Source organism: Plecotus auritus, assembly GCF_963455305.1.
Source record: "Plecotus auritus genome assembly, chromosome: 10".
Lineage (NCBI taxonomy): Eukaryota > Metazoa > Chordata > Mammalia > Chiroptera > Vespertilionidae > Plecotus > Plecotus auritus.
In genome coordinates this window covers 23639841-23654999 of record NC_137785.1, presented here as the reverse complement: position 1 = coordinate 23654999, position 15159 = coordinate 23639841, and the positions used below count along the sequence as shown (strand labels likewise).

The following is a 15159-nucleotide window of genomic DNA, read 5'->3' as shown; positions in this document are numbered from 1 at the left end:
CATCTAAAGGCATGACAGCATTTTAAGAGTTTACAGGAGAAGAGACACCGGGCAGTAATTAATAACCTCAAGGACTTGTAACCACTTATTCCTTTTTAGGAAACCCTTGTACCTACAAAGAAGAATGGTTTCACTTGTTCTGGAAAGGATCCAGCCAGGTCGAGTAAAGAAAGAAACAACCGGATTGTTCTGGGCGGTTGTAGATCTACAGATTATTCCAACGATCCCCAAGGGCCGTGCGGCTCCAGGACGCCCCCTGAGGTGGCAGACGATGCCTCTTCCGTGATGGGCAGATGGGCTAGTTTCCATTTCTCCTTCACCAACCATTTACCCAGTATTTACCGAACACCAGGCCCTGTGTTCGGCTCGGGATACATGGAGACTGTCAGAGGTGGAACCCTGAGGGTGAGAAGTGGCATGAGCCACCTGGGACCCGTGAAAGTTCACAAGAGGCCTGGCAATGGGGAGAAGTTCTGGGGCCTCTGGGGTGGCTTCAGTTCGCTCATCTGTAAAGTGGGGATAATGACCATGCCTTCCTCAAGCAGCTGTTTCAGGGTTTAAGAGATGACAACACATCTGAAGTGCTTAGCTCAGCCCCTGGCCCACAGCGAATACCCAGTCATTAACTGTTGCTGCAGCTGTATGGGAAGTGGTGGGAAGGTGAGTGGGAAGGTGAGTGGCGTTCCTGTTGACACTGAAGGATTCACTAAAGATCATCAGCTCTGTTTCGCAGGAACGGGGGTGGGGGGGGGCAGGGCAAGTTATGAGCAGTGTGATGGTGGTGGTGGTGGTGGTGGTAGTGTGTGTGTGTGTGTGTGTGTGTAAGATCACAAGTTCTGATTTGTTACATGGTTGTTGTTTTATTCATACTATAATTAACTACAGAACTCAGCAGTCAAATGAAATCTTAGCTGGACTCCAAATGAACCCAGATGCAAAAGAGGGGAGGGCGGAAACTGTTAGAAATAAGGGTGGGGCAGTGAGTCTGGAGCCCTACCCATTAGAATCAGAAACACCCCCTCCCCAGGCCTCCCTGCAGAAGGCTGCAGCTTGCCTATGTGCACACCCCACAAATCATGTTCAATAACTTCACATTGGCAGCTTGAAACTGGCCATGCTGAGAGTATTGACACCACAGAAATTGGCAAACGCTACTCTGCCCTGGAAAGTTGTTAAACATTTACCAGGGCACCACTGCTACCCTGCATCTCCCACTCTTGGGTCCTTAGCGATCCATGGAACCCAGTTTCAAAACTCCAGCTCCTCTAGAACAATTCTTGAAATAGTTATTATGAAGTAAAAGGTCTGAGTGGTATTGTGGGCTGGCCACACACGTGCCAATTTAACTAAGCTTTAATTTAACTTGAGGAATAGTGGCTCAATGCAAGGCAATGACCTTGTAGGACCCCTGACTTGAAACTTTTTATTTTTTATAAACAATTTCATCTTGGGGAAAGTCCTATGAATACTACCTGCTTGACAACTTAAAGCACATCTAATTGCTATTTGTTCTTGAGGCTCCTGGGGTAGAAAGAGCAGCGCCCATTACAGCACTATGTCCTGCAGGTCACTGCAACCTCCAGCGCACGTGTGGGAAAACTTTTTCTGTAACCAGCCAGAGGGGAAATAGTTTCGGCTTTGTGGGCCACATGGTCTCTGTTGCAACTCAGCTTGGCCACTGTAGATAGCAGGTGAATGGGTGTGGCTATGTTCCAATGAAATGTTATTGATAAACACCGAAATCTGAATTGAAACTTGAATTTCATATACTTTTCATGTTATGAAATACCAGAGGCCTGATGCACAAAATTCACGTAAGGGGCTCGGCCCTCGCAGCCCTGGCTTCGTCCGGAAGGTCGTTCGGATGGTTGTTCTGCTGTTCGGTCTAATTAGCATATTAGCTCTTTATTATATAGGATTATTCTTTTGATTTTTTCAGTCACTTAAAAATATAAAAGATATTCGTTGCTTGTGGGCCATTACAAAACTGGGTGGTGAATCCAGTTTGGCCCCAGAGCCACAGATTCCAATCCCTGCTTTGGAATGTGAAATGCCTCTGGGTATTCTAATCTGCCCTGATGCCTGGGCAGCAGGCAACCCCAAGGATGGCCAATAAGTGGCGCTCACAGCCACCTTCCCTTGTGTCACTCATCCTCCCAGTCCTCTTGGCCACCACAGTCCCACAGTCCTCTCAGAGCACAGAGCCCCACTGGCTGTCCTCAGACTTGGCAGATTAAAACCCATTTTTCATCACAGCTCCAGGACAAAGGAGGGCAGAAAGGAGGGAAGAGGGCATAGTGCTACTTAAAAACAGTAAACCGAGTGAGTTAGCAAACTCTGAGCAGCTAATCCAAAGCGTAAATTTGGAAAGAAGACTAGACTGGAATGTTGGGGAGGGGTGGCCAGGGAGGGAAGGAGAGTAGGTCTGTCCCCGGCATGACAGAAGGAGAGCCCTGACTCCAGGCCACATCCTCTTAACCACTTTGCTAAGTTCACCATCTCCGACAAGCTGTAAAGGACTGGGAGATACCTTCCGTACTTTTGAACTTATTTTTTCCCTGCCCGGAATTCCCAATCCCCTCTTTTGTCACTTGGCAAACTCCTACTCATCCTGCAAGACCTGGTTTAACGTCACCTCCTCCTTGGAGTCTTCCCAGCTCTTCCACACCAGATTAACTGCTACTTTCACATTTCATATTTGTTCAGGTATCTCTCCCCTATTTGCCTGGGGGCCCTTCAGAGGGAAGAAACTGCGTTTTACTCATCTTGGTGGGCCCAGAACCTACCGTAGGGTCTAGTGCGTCATAAAACACTCACGTAATGAAATCATGCATCTGTGTGGCCAGAGGCACAACAGCGCTGCTGCCGGAAGGGATGGCTGATCCTCCCAAGAACTTCCCCTGGCTCCAGATTTACTAGTCCTTCCTCTTATCACTGCTTGTGCGATGGGCAGTGGTTTTGGCTTGTTCCTTTATTAGCTCATTAACTCAACCAATGTTTATTGAGAATCTACTATGGGCAAAGCACTGGGTGGCCCTGAAGGCTGGGAACAAAGGACACAGACTCCAAGCCAGAGCTGGAGCCAGCAGGAGGGAGCGGGCGAGGGGCCAGGGCAGCTGCACAGTGACGTTTGGGTGAAAGACCTGAATTCAGGTCCTCGGCATCACGTGAACGCTGGTTGTGGTGGGCTGCCAAAAGCCATGAAGCATAAGACCAGGCACAGCCTACTTAGTGGCACAGAAATATGGCTGGGCACATGGCTAAACCACAGCTGCCAGTCTCCCTTGCAGATAGGCAGGCTGCATGACTCCATCTGACCAACTGAAAATGGACAAGAGCGATGGCTTCACTTCCTAGTCCATGCCTTACAATGTTCCCACACAAGCCTCTGTGTTCTCGGGCTAAAGAGAATTATGACCAGCCTCCAAGGACCCAGAGGAAGGGAGAGCAAAGATGCAGTGGGGGCCTGGGCCCCTGAGCTGCCATTTGAAGGTGAGCTGTCCAGAAAAGCCACTAGACCAGCAGTCACCAACCTTTCGGACCTCACGGACCACCAGTGGTCTGCGGACCAGACAAGAACATGCCCGTGGACTATGATATGAGCAGGAAATAAACTTTGACTATGCTAAGTCACTACAAGGCAGGGGCTGCTTGTTACCGCAGTTGGCCTCATCTGACTAATACAGAAGCCTTTTGTCACAGTCAGAGAGTCTCCGACCCCAAACCCCCATCTTTACCCAGGTGAGCAGCAAGCTGTTTAGCGACAGCTGGGCTGTGTGGGGCGCTCTCCCCAACCCCTGGGACCAAGTGCAAAAGCTTCACTCACCAATTATGAAGAATGAGAAAAGTGTCAGTTGTTTCCCCAGCTTGTCCATGTTTCTTTGTAGAGGCGTTTTAGGTGTCTGCAAGGATGGGAACAATGGGTTTCTTAGCTGACATCCCGGCAGCATCCCAGAGCTTCTGCCTGGCTCATTTCTATCTTGAGCCGAGTGACAATGCCACAGGGGTACACATATACAAAAACTCATTGACCTCTACATGTAATGTCTGTGCACCTGACTGTCTGTAAGTTATATCTTGACAAAAATCCTAACACATGTCTTAAAATAAAAATTAATTTTTAAAAATTATACTCACACTGGAGGCCTGGTGCATGAAAATTTGTGCACTGGAGGGGGCGTCCCTCAGCCCGGCCTGCCCCCTCTCACAGTCTGGGAGCCCTCAGGGGCAGGAGGCAACCTGGTGATCAGGGGGAGGCGATGCCCCCATCACACCTCTGCTGCTGCCACTGCCGGCAGTGCAAGCCTCGGCCAGCCCTGGTTACCGAAGCCTTGGGCTGCCCTGGGTGGCTGGGCAGCTGCCATCCAAGGCTTGCCTGTGCCTCAGCCAGCCCTGGGTGGCTGGGGGGCTGAGGGCGGATCCGGCTGCACCGTGCACCTACCGCCACCCCCACCCCCTGCCCGCCCCAGCTGGGCTGAAAGGACTGTGGGACTCCAGCAGGGTTGAGGGGACTGGGTGCCACCATCTTTGTGGCAGCGTGATGGTCAATTTGCATATTCCCTCTTTATTAGATAGGATTAACCACATGATCCTCATTCCTAACAGGTGGGCAGGACTGGCATCACTAGCCAAGAAGATCTCAAACCCCAGCTCACAAGAAAACCAAAGCCCCCACTCGCCTTACCTCTTCAGCCCGCATCATCTTAAACACTTCTCCGAACTGAGACCTCTCCCCTGTTCCGATCACGACTCCCTGGGTTCAGGAGAGAGCAGTGTAAGGCCTGAGGCTGGAGGCCTGCTGGTGATAGAAGCCACGGCCCCCAGGGTGCCTCAGGGCTCACCTGCCCCTTCCCGTACTGAACCAGGGTCCCCATGAAGACGATGTTGCTCAGGGTGGTGAGGTCCCCCTCGCCTGTCAACGGGGTGTCCGTCTTACTGCATGGCTCAGCTTCTCCCGTGAAACTGGACTCGTCTACCAGGAGGTCTGTGACCTAAGGGAGCAGAGGGAAAGGCCGTGGGATCTGCCCTCTCGCCCTGTGCACTGGTTTTCCCGGCACAGAACGGTGTCTGACACCTTCATGTCAATTGCCAACAGACAGCATAGAATTCCTCGAAATCAGGGAACAACCACCAGGACATGACCCGAGATGCCTCAAGAACCAGAAAGCTTTGAACGTGTGGCCCCTCTCAAAAAACAGGAAAGCCTTGTATCTTCTTTTACGTTTTTTTAAGTTTTAATATAACATCTAAAAAGACACACAGGCAATGGCCAATTTAGAATATACCTTTCAAAGCACCTGTGCCTTTCACCTAACATTCCACGTGCTGCCCCTCCTTGAAAGAGGCCCATGAAATTGGTGCGGTTTGAGCAGCATTGAGTCAGGTTATTCAGTGACAGCCCAAGGTCATATCAACACCAGAAACATGGACCCTGACTCACACCCACTCTCATTCTCTCTTTCTCATTCTCTCTCTCTCTCTCTCTCTCTCTCTCCCTCCCTCTCTCTCTCTCTCTCTCTCTCTCTCTCTCTCTCTCTCTCTCTCCAGAAAAGCAGAAGGAAGGTGCCAGCAAGCTTATCTCTTAATCCTCACACCCACCATGAAAGATGCTATTATTTTTCCTATGGAGAAACTGAGGCACAGTGAGTAACATGCTCAAGGTTATACAGCTACTTAGTGGCAGAGCAGAGGGTGAGCCAAGGCTCTGCTTCCAAAAACTGCCCTCTCAGCCATCTTCCAAACTGACCACAGACCCAGTAGGTATCGCTCAAGAGGTGAGTCTGCTGTGGCCGGAACTGTTAACAGGCACTTTTAAGGACATTAGGGGCCTAGGATGGGCCTAGGATGGCTCAGGACCCTGCTATCTGAGCATGTAAGACCCACTTAGAGAGAGGAGCCAACTTCCTGCAAACTCACAAGAGAACTGTTAGTTCAGCATTTCTCAAATAGGAGCCGGGGAATCCTCTATGATTCAAAAATTTTTAAATTCAATCTTTTAAAAATATGCCCAATGCCATGGGATCCCAGTCCCCAAGAAGATTGGGGCTACCACTTGTTATGAAATGCCCATCTTTCGTTCCTCTGAAACAGAGCCCCATGGTGTTGGGAGCGGTGATGTGCCCCACCACACAATCCTCCTTCCCAGCCTCCCTTGCAGCTACTCAGTGTCTCCGGAATGAGACAACAAGACGTAAGAAGTCACCACCGTACTGGGGAAGATCTTTGAAGGTGGCGGAGCTGATGGGCCCCTTTTGCCCTTCTTGCCTTCCTCGTTCCCCCTGCCTAGTGTTGTTATCCTGGAGTTCCAGAAGCCACCTTACAAATCAAGGCGATGGCCACCCCAGGGACACTCCACTTCTGGACACTCCATGATGTGAGAGGAATAAATCCCTGGCCCTTTGGAGCCAATATACATATTTATCTTCATCTCAGGTCATGTTCTGATTTCTGTCCCCTGATTTCAAGTCAAACACAGCTACCGACTGATCTAGAGTTTGCACCTGTGTTTTTTTAATCCCCAGGGCATCAAGGGAAAGTCAAATAATCTCATGGGGCAGCTCCTAACCCACAATGAAAGAAAAAATGGGAGAACTGAGCCACCCAGCACCACAGGCTGCTGACCCAGAGGCCCGGGCAGCAGAAATGAGCACCACATCCCAATGGCACTCAGAGATTTCATTCCCAAACACTGTCTAATGGGAAATGACAATAATTTGGATAAGCTGTACTTGATTTGAAAATTTGGCTTAGGTTCACAGTTCTATATAAGTTTGAAACACATGGAATTTGTACTTCAAACTTATATACTTGTTCACATTTAAGCAACACTGTAATAAAAACAAGTCAACAATGGTATGGAAACCCCTCCACTGGCTGTGAGAGACGTAACTGGAACAATCTGATATTCTAATAGATCTAATCTGCAGCAGAAGGTTGGGGGTGGGAAGTGGAGGGTGGAGTGGCTGGTGTGGGGTTGTGGGGGGGGGGGGATGAGCTGGAAGAGAAGGGCTTCCTGAGGCTTCTGGGATTGGAAGAGACCTTGCAGAATAAGCAAGCATTTGGTGAGTGAATAGGAAAGGCTCTCCAGGGAGGGAAAATAAGGCAATTTGGGCAACTGATGGTGGGAGAACATGGTAATCACACACTTGATCCAAGCAACTGAGATGGGGGAGACAGAGAAAAGACTTCTCCCAGCACGTCACTGGCACTAAAAGGACAGAAGCCAGGAGCATTGGTACCAGTTCACCCTTTGGGATACAGGTTGTTGGGAGTGGGCAGAGGCGGACGCTGTCCCCCGGTGCTGAAGCCATAGCGGGAGGAGAGCTGACCCTGCCCTCAGGGAGCACTGAATGGAAGATAGGGCTCTACCAAGACGAGAGGGCCCAGGCAAAGGCAAGAAGTTTGGTCCACGTGGGGACACGAACGGGGACTAGTTTGACTACAGCAGAACACTTGTGAAAAGTGTGGTTGGAACCCAATTGCATTTGGCATTGATTAAGAAATTTGGATATTGTCTGGCCAATGTGGCTGGGTTGGTTGAGCATGGTACTATGCACCAAGAGGTCACTGGTTTGATTCCTGTTCAGGGCACATGCCTGGGGTTCAGGCTCGATCCCCAGTAGGGGGCATGCAGGATGCAGCTGATCGATGTTTCTCTCTCATTGATTTTTAGGGAGAGGGAGAGAGAGAGAGAAACATCAATGATGAGGTTTGAGGCTGCAACCAGGGCATGTGCCCTGACCAGGAATCGAACAATGACCTACTGGTTCATGGGTCGACACTCAACCACTGAGCCACACTGGCCCGGCTAAAGAACTTTCTTGAACCTGCTGTTTTCTGGCCCTAAGTGGCTCCAAAATGTATACAAACTCTCCTGGACCTCAGAGCTTAAGAGCTGATAGAACTATTAACTGTGTTGCAACTCTGTTGGTATGTTGTCCAAAGGAGTTGCAACATACCAAAAAGGAAATCTGTAGTGTTCACAGGTGGTAGCTTGGATTAAACCCTTATGGTGTCAACAACCAGGTATAATTTGATTTATATAAGCAGGGCAGGAAGAAATCCAGTTAAGTTGTAAAGATGTTATTTGGGGTTTTAAAAAATTGTTTTAAAGAACTCTTGCGGAGACCGGTAATGATAAACAACGAAACCAGCAGCTAATTCTCGGTGATTGCTAACCCACATCAGGCATTGTGCCAAGTAGGCTGCAGGTCTTAGCTTGTTTCTTCTTCCTGATAACCCTGCAAGGTGGGAATGAACATTATCCCCTTTGATAGATGAGAAAACTGAGGCTCAGAGAGGCCAATCCCTCCCTCAAAGTCACATGCTGGCAGGTGCTGGGTGGGGATTTGAAACCCAGGGCCCCCTGACCTCCAACACGTGCCCATCACTCACTGGTGCCAGGCACCATTTTGAGCACTTTGCATCTATGAAGTCACTTGATCCTTAAAAGCACCTTTTGGGCATTATCACCCCCCTCCCCCATTTTACAGATAAGGAAACGGAGGCTCAGAGAGGTTAAGTAACTTGCTGCAGGTCACACAGCTTGTGAATGATAAGCATCAGTTTCAAACTCAGGCTAACGCCCCGCCTCAGCGCACTAACCACCGAGAAGCACTGCCTCTTCATAGCACCTGTGGTGGAGATGCCCAGTATCAGGACCAACCCTGTTCCTCTGGAATCCCCAAGTTGGGAGGCAGTGCCCCCTCTTGGTGGGGAAGTGGACAATGTCAGACTGGCTTTCCGGGGGACAATGGTTTCTCTAATGGGATCCCAGTGCCCCAGACCTGCGTGCTGAATGCCAGCACAGGGAGGAGCGGAGGGAGAGGAATCCATTCTGGTGTAGGAAGGGGCATCAGCATGAGGTTGAGAGAGAATGCCTACCCCCAACCCCCTCCCTCCCCCCCACACACACCTGGTCTCTGCCCCGCCTGGTCCCTGCCCCGCCTGGTCCCCGCCCCGCCTGGTCCCTGCCCCACCTGGTCCCCGCCCCGCCTGGAGATCTGAAAGTCCGGGCAGGGAGGCAGAGTAGCCTGAGTGGCCCTCTGGCCCTGCCTCGACTTCAAAGCCTGGCCAGCATGTTGTAAAGGCAGGACCCAGGAGTTGGCTCCTGGCCTCCTCACCTATCTCCATCCCCCGCCCTTCACACCACCTTTGAACAGCATGCTATTAACCCTCCCATTCCTGAGAAAATAAATAAATCGGGCAGATAACCTGTGCTTAATCCTCTATCGCTAAACGCTTTGAACAATTCTTAGGCATTATTGGGAAGAGCCATAAAACAGATTACTCCCAGCAACAGACCTCTCTGAACTTGATTTCACCTTTGCTCGAGAACCCAGGATGATCTCAGAGCCTCGGGTATTGTTCTGTGAAGCTGTGGCACCCTGGCACCCACAAAGGTTAGGCAAATAGCTTGGCTACACCCCATGTCCCCAAACCGAGCAACTGTAAAAAGCTTGCGCTACTTTTTATGCTTCATCGGTCTGGCTCCCTTCCCGTTCCTCAGCAGCTGCTATCACTCTTTCTGACATCAATGCGGCTGTTTCTGGAAGGAACTCTTGCCTCATTCCTCAACCTCACCCTGGTTCAATTTGCTGCTGCAGTCTATAAAAACTAGAGGGTCACACAACCAACATGTGGTAGGCTTATAGCTAAAGCGAGAGTACATGATTTATGAAATACAATTTGAGGAGCTTTGTGCTTAAAATTAGCTTGTCTGCTAACTCCCCGACTTGTTCGGTGCATGTGTGCGCGTGTGTGCATGCACGTGTGTGTGCACGGATGTGTGTGAGAGACAGTGTCCGCCTCTGAGAAGCATGTCCCACCGACCAGGGCCTGGGACTCTCACCTCAGTGAGGCGGATGTCTGCAGGGATCCGGTCTCCGATGGAGAGACACACGATGTCCCCGGGAACCAGGTCTCGCGCCAGCAGGTGCTGGAGCTTTCCTTCTCTTACGCTGCATGTGAAACAGTGAAAAGACAAAGCACGCATGTTAGCACCCAGCTTCATGCCCTTTGATAAATGTGAGCAAAGATGACAGACACACGCTTTCCCTTTCAGGTATGGACAAACCCTTGCGGTGCTGTTATTTCTTAAACTCTTGTACCCTAGAAGGTGTTTTGGGAGAGTGTGTGGCTTCTGGGAGACCCTGGTCCTTGTCTGAAGTGCAGAGCTTTCCCTGTTCACCCGCCCGGACACGAGGCTGGGCCACACGGCCTCCAGCTCTTGCAGCTCTAGGTCAGCGGTACTAAAGCTTCCTTAATGGAGGCAGTAGCTTGTGTCCTCAGAGGAGACACCACCCAGGTGTGCAGAGCCCGTCTTGAGATCTCAGGGATGGCAGAGCCTCGTCAGAGCCCGGAGGAGCATCTTAAGTGTCCGAGCAGCCCAGGACCATCATCCCACAGGGCCAGGGCCGTTGCTCATGGCCATCCGCCTTTGGACAATGGACGTGCTTCTGTGCACAGGTTGCAACTGCAATCCCACCACACACGGCCCTCCTCCAGTGGCCTCCCAGCCGCACTCCTGCCTCTCCTCTGGCCTCCTCAACTCATCCTGCACACAGCAGAGAGCTCTTAGAACACAAAATCAAACGCTCCAGTGGCTCTCTGATGACCTTGCAAGCAAACCCAAAAGCCCCACTAAGGCCCTCTCGATCCAGACTTGTCTCCTCCTCACACCAGCCAGCCCTTGAACACACCCAGCTCTTTCTAGTCTCAAGGTCATTGGTGACCTCGAATGCTGGAGCAGGCATTCCCCTCCTCCTTGAAAACAGAATTCAACCTTGTTCCTGTATCCACCCTTCCCCCCACAACTGTGTGCTCCAGGAATGGGTCCTGACTGGCTGAGATCATCGGAGTGATCCCACCCCCTGCCCACGACTGGCTTAGGCACAGGCATGTTTTGTAACACTGGCCTTTGAGACATGAGTGGACACGTGATGGGGCTCATGCACCTGTAAACACACACACACACACACACATACAAACACATACACACACACACACACACACACACACACACAGCCTCTTCTCCTGTTTGACCCTTCATGCCTGGCTGTGATGCCTGGAGCTGTTGCAGCCATCTAGGACCCCGAGGGGAACCAGCCAGAGAACAAAGTCAACAAGCTGAGGATGGCAGAGTAAAGACATGAAAAGGACCAGGTCCTTAGTGGATCTTCCATTCATTAAGCCCACTGCCCGCCCCCTCAGGCCCCTTGCCATGAGACAGCACAGTTTCCTTGTGGTCTGTGCAGTTGAGTTTTCTGTTCCTTGTAGCCAAGAGCACCTATCCGACACACGCCGGCTGTTCCCACGGCTGCCTCCTTATCTTTCTCAGGCCTCAACTTAAATGTCAGCTTTCCCTTAAATGTCGGATCGGGGGGAGGGAGGGCCTGGCCTCCAGCTTTTAAAGTTGCCCCACTCCTGCACCAGCCACCACTGTGTCTCTGTAGGGCTTTTTGTTTTGATTTTTGTGGGGCTTTGTGTGTGGAGGGGTCTTGTTGGCTCTAATGCACCTAATCATGTTCACTGATTATAACCCCAGCGCTGTTTCTCCCAGCACACAGTAGGTGTTCAATAAATAGTTAATGGCTGCACCAAGGGTGGGGTAACGCAGGAAGGGTCTGCGTGGCAGGTGTTTCTCCTAAATTGTAAAATGGGCCTTGGAGACCCAGAGAGTGAGGCTGCATGTCTGCGATGCTCTTTCAACTCTGCCAGGCTGCCTGCCACTGCTGTTCCCGAGAATAAAATGTCTTTTAGAGGCAAAACTTCTGAGGACATCAATAATGTATCTATTCACCTAAAAGGTCAAGACTTGATATTTACACTTAATATCACATCAAACCACATCCATCATTTACACCCCCATTTGCTCATGGGATTATGCCACACATCACACACCTGGATTTCTGACAGCCTTATTCATCCCATCAGTAAGCCCAGACATTTTTACTGTCCCCAATGACCCTTCCAGAATTGATTCATCCTCTCCCATGCCTCCACATATCCTTTTTGTCTCTATTTTGTTATTCATTATTCTCTACTGATTCCTTGAGAAGTGGAACTCTATTTCACAAGATCCTTCTATCCGCCAGCCCTGTGGCTCAATGGTGCCATATGTACTCAAATATATGCTAAGGTTCTTTCCGCAGAATTATCCTTCAGAAAATAGGTACTGTATGCTGAAGTCCTTCCAAAATACCTCAGGTCATGTAATACCTGCCCCTGCCACATTTTAAATCCTCAGTAACCATATTTGACTGGACATGTACTGGACAGTACAGATTACAGAACATTCCAGAGAGTTCTACTGCACAGCACTGTGCTAAGCAGAAATGCCCACGAGGTATTGACAGATATTTTTGTCGTTTTCCTGTTTAAATGTCGTTGGTAAGGGCTGCGCGATCACAAGCAGCAACGTGGAAATGCCTGGACAGGAGAGAGGCTGGTGGGCTGCTAACCCAGTCCCTGGAATTTATTCTCATGTCGTCCTACCCTTCACCCAACGTCCTGATGCCTCAGCTTGATAAAGCCCCGCATCTCAGCCTCCTGAGTCCACCCTTTGAGAATCCAATGAAACCTCTGAACGCTCTCTTTTGGGAAAAAGCATAGTTTTGCACAGCGCATGACGGGTTTCATGGGCACCCTCTTCCCAGGGCCATTTCCATCATCCGTGGCCCCCAGGCCAGGAACCCTGATTAGATGCTAATGACAGACGGGAAGCCCAGAGAAGCCGAATGACATGCCCAAGGACTCAGGTAACCCACTGGCAGGACGACCAGCCCAGGTTTTCCCATGTCACACTACAAGGAATACAAATTGTGCCAGACTCACCACCAGCCCACCGGCTCCTCTGATGAACCAAAAAGTCCCAGGGGTCTCTGACTTACCAGTTACATTCGGGAGGTACCAGCTTGGTCAGCTCTTCCAGAGATTTCTCCGACCTGTACTCCTGGCAGGAAGCACATCACACATGCTTTTCAAAGGTGGGGATTCCACAGAGCTCCCGCCATGCCCGGTCACCCCACCCGGGACCTCGGGAAATAAATACACACCTGGATGAAGGCGACAGTGACCACGATCAGCACGGCCTAAGGAGCAAACGAGGGGCGTTAACACGGCGGCACAGCGCGTGAGTCCATGGGAGTAAGGGGAGGTCATCGAATTTCAAAATATATTTCTTTTTTGTTTGTAAAATAAGTGTACTGTGCAGAAACTTAGAAAAGAGATAAGCCAAAAAAGAGCAGCAAAACCACCCCAAGTCCTACCAGGAGAGGTTCACGTTGTGGGGTACCCCTTTAGATTTTTCTGGATAGACACACTTATCACACAGGGTCCTATACAGTGTAGACATATTCTTTTACAAACTGCCTCTTCACTCAACAGCATCCTGTAAACACCATTCCACATCAGAAGGTGTGGCTCTAACCCCAGCCTTTTAAACAGAAGCAGCAAATTTCATGGTGTGGAATGAGTCCGTGTTTGTACTTTAGGAGTGCCTGACAGATAGAGAAAGCCGGAATGGCATCCATCAAAAGGTGATCGGTAGAAGCCAGGCATGAGAGGTCACATATTGTGTGATGACATTCGTATGAAATATCCAGGATTGGTGACTCCACAGAGACAGAAAGCGGACTGGTGGTTGCCAGGGGCCGAGGAGGGGAGGTTGGGGTAACTATAATGGGCATGGGGTTCCGTTTTAGCACAATGAAAATGTTTTAGAACTAGACAGAGGTGGCGGTCACACAACATTGTGCAGGTACTACATGCCACTGCATTGTTCACTTTAAAATGGTTGATTTTTTTATGTGACTTTTCACCTAAATTAAAAAAAAATTTTTTTTAAGGTACTCAGTGGTTCTCTCTAGGTAACAGATTACAAACAATTACTCTTTTTTAAAAAATATATTTTTACTGACTTCAAAGAGGAAGGGAGAGGGAGAGATAGAAACATCAATGATGAGAGAGAATCATTGATTGGCTGCCTCCTGCACACACCCTACTGGGGATCGAGCCCACAACCTGGGCATGTGCTGTTGACCGGAATCAAAGCCGGGACCCTTCAGTCCTCAGGCCGATGCTCTTTCCACTGAGTCAAACTGGCTACGCCTGCACGCACAGCCAGGATCGAGCAATTCCACCCGGGTCATGGGAGAGGAACTCCTTGCAACAGCGTTCCAAGTGGCAAAGAATAGAAGCCACCTGGGCATCCACCCACAGAGCGATGGCCACATAAACCCCGACACCCCCATGTGGGCAGAGAAGGACATGGATTTGCTTCTCTTTCTTTCTGCTGCATTTTCTTTTTTTTCTCAACAGCCCAGCTCTGTTTTCCTTGCATAGTAAGTAAGCAAACACCCGGCAAGCCTCAGGGCAGCCGGGTCTGGGGGCTGGTGCTGCCCCAGGTGCCGTGCACTCACCATGGTGATACTGATGGCGTCCTCATAGTTCTTCGTGAGGATGCTCACCAAGGCAGAGGCCAGCAGCAGCAGGATCAGGGGGTTCTTAAACTGAAAAATGAAAGCAGGGTGGGTGGGCTCTTCTCTGGAATTCTAACTGTGCAGCAGCGCGTGTGACCCGGTTCCTTACTCAGAGCCAGGCTTCCAAGCCAACAACTACAGAGACCCAGGCCTGGGGGAGAAAGACCACCGCCAATGGTCCTCCTCCTGTAACGCCCCCCTGCATTTTCATTGACATTGGCTTCCGGGGGCCACACAGCAAACAGGTGAGAGACCCAATGGGAAGCACACACCACGCGCCCCCCGTGCCGCCCTGGCTGTGGACGAACAGACTCTTCCTGGCTCCTGGAGCCCCTTCCACGCCCACACGATCAGGGAGAGGCAGCGAGAGGCTTGTTGGAACCTCACTCTTCAGGGGAGCTGGTGATCCACTGGACAAACAGCAACAATAAAAACCACCACCATCTATTGGGCACACGCACCTGTTATTACTCCTGCTTGATAAGTGAGCAACCAGAGGCTCTGAGAGAAACTGAATTTCCCAAGATCCATTTAGGTCAGACTGACTCCTTAACCTGTGCACTTACCTGCTACGCTCCAATCAGGGCCAACGTATACAGGACAGCCTTTACTGAGCAACTCAATATGTGATAAGCTTCTTCTTATGTAAAACTCAGAACAGTGTTTATTAGTCCCATTT

The 15159-nt window shown here is 50.3% G+C and overlaps 1 protein-coding gene across 1 annotated transcript in view; it reads right to left on the bottom strand.

Annotated features, from left to right (window-relative positions):
* Positions 1–15159, bottom strand: part of ATP2C2 (ATPase secretory pathway Ca2+ transporting 2) — a gene marked incomplete at its 5' end in the record, with an annotated part of 73300 nt that overhangs the window by 38268 nt on the left and 19873 nt on the right. The window contains 7 exons of the mRNA XM_080643806.1: positions 3827–3902; positions 4685–4753; positions 4842–4991; positions 9851–9959; positions 12891–12952; positions 13056–13091; positions 14421–14510. Of these exons, the coding sequence (XP_080499932.1) occupies positions 3827–3902; positions 4685–4753; positions 4842–4991; positions 9851–9959; positions 12891–12952; positions 13056–13091; positions 14421–14510 (592 nt within the window). The remainder of the gene's footprint in view (positions 1–3826; positions 3903–4684; positions 4754–4841; positions 4992–9850; positions 9960–12890; positions 12953–13055; positions 13092–14420; positions 14511–15159) is intronic.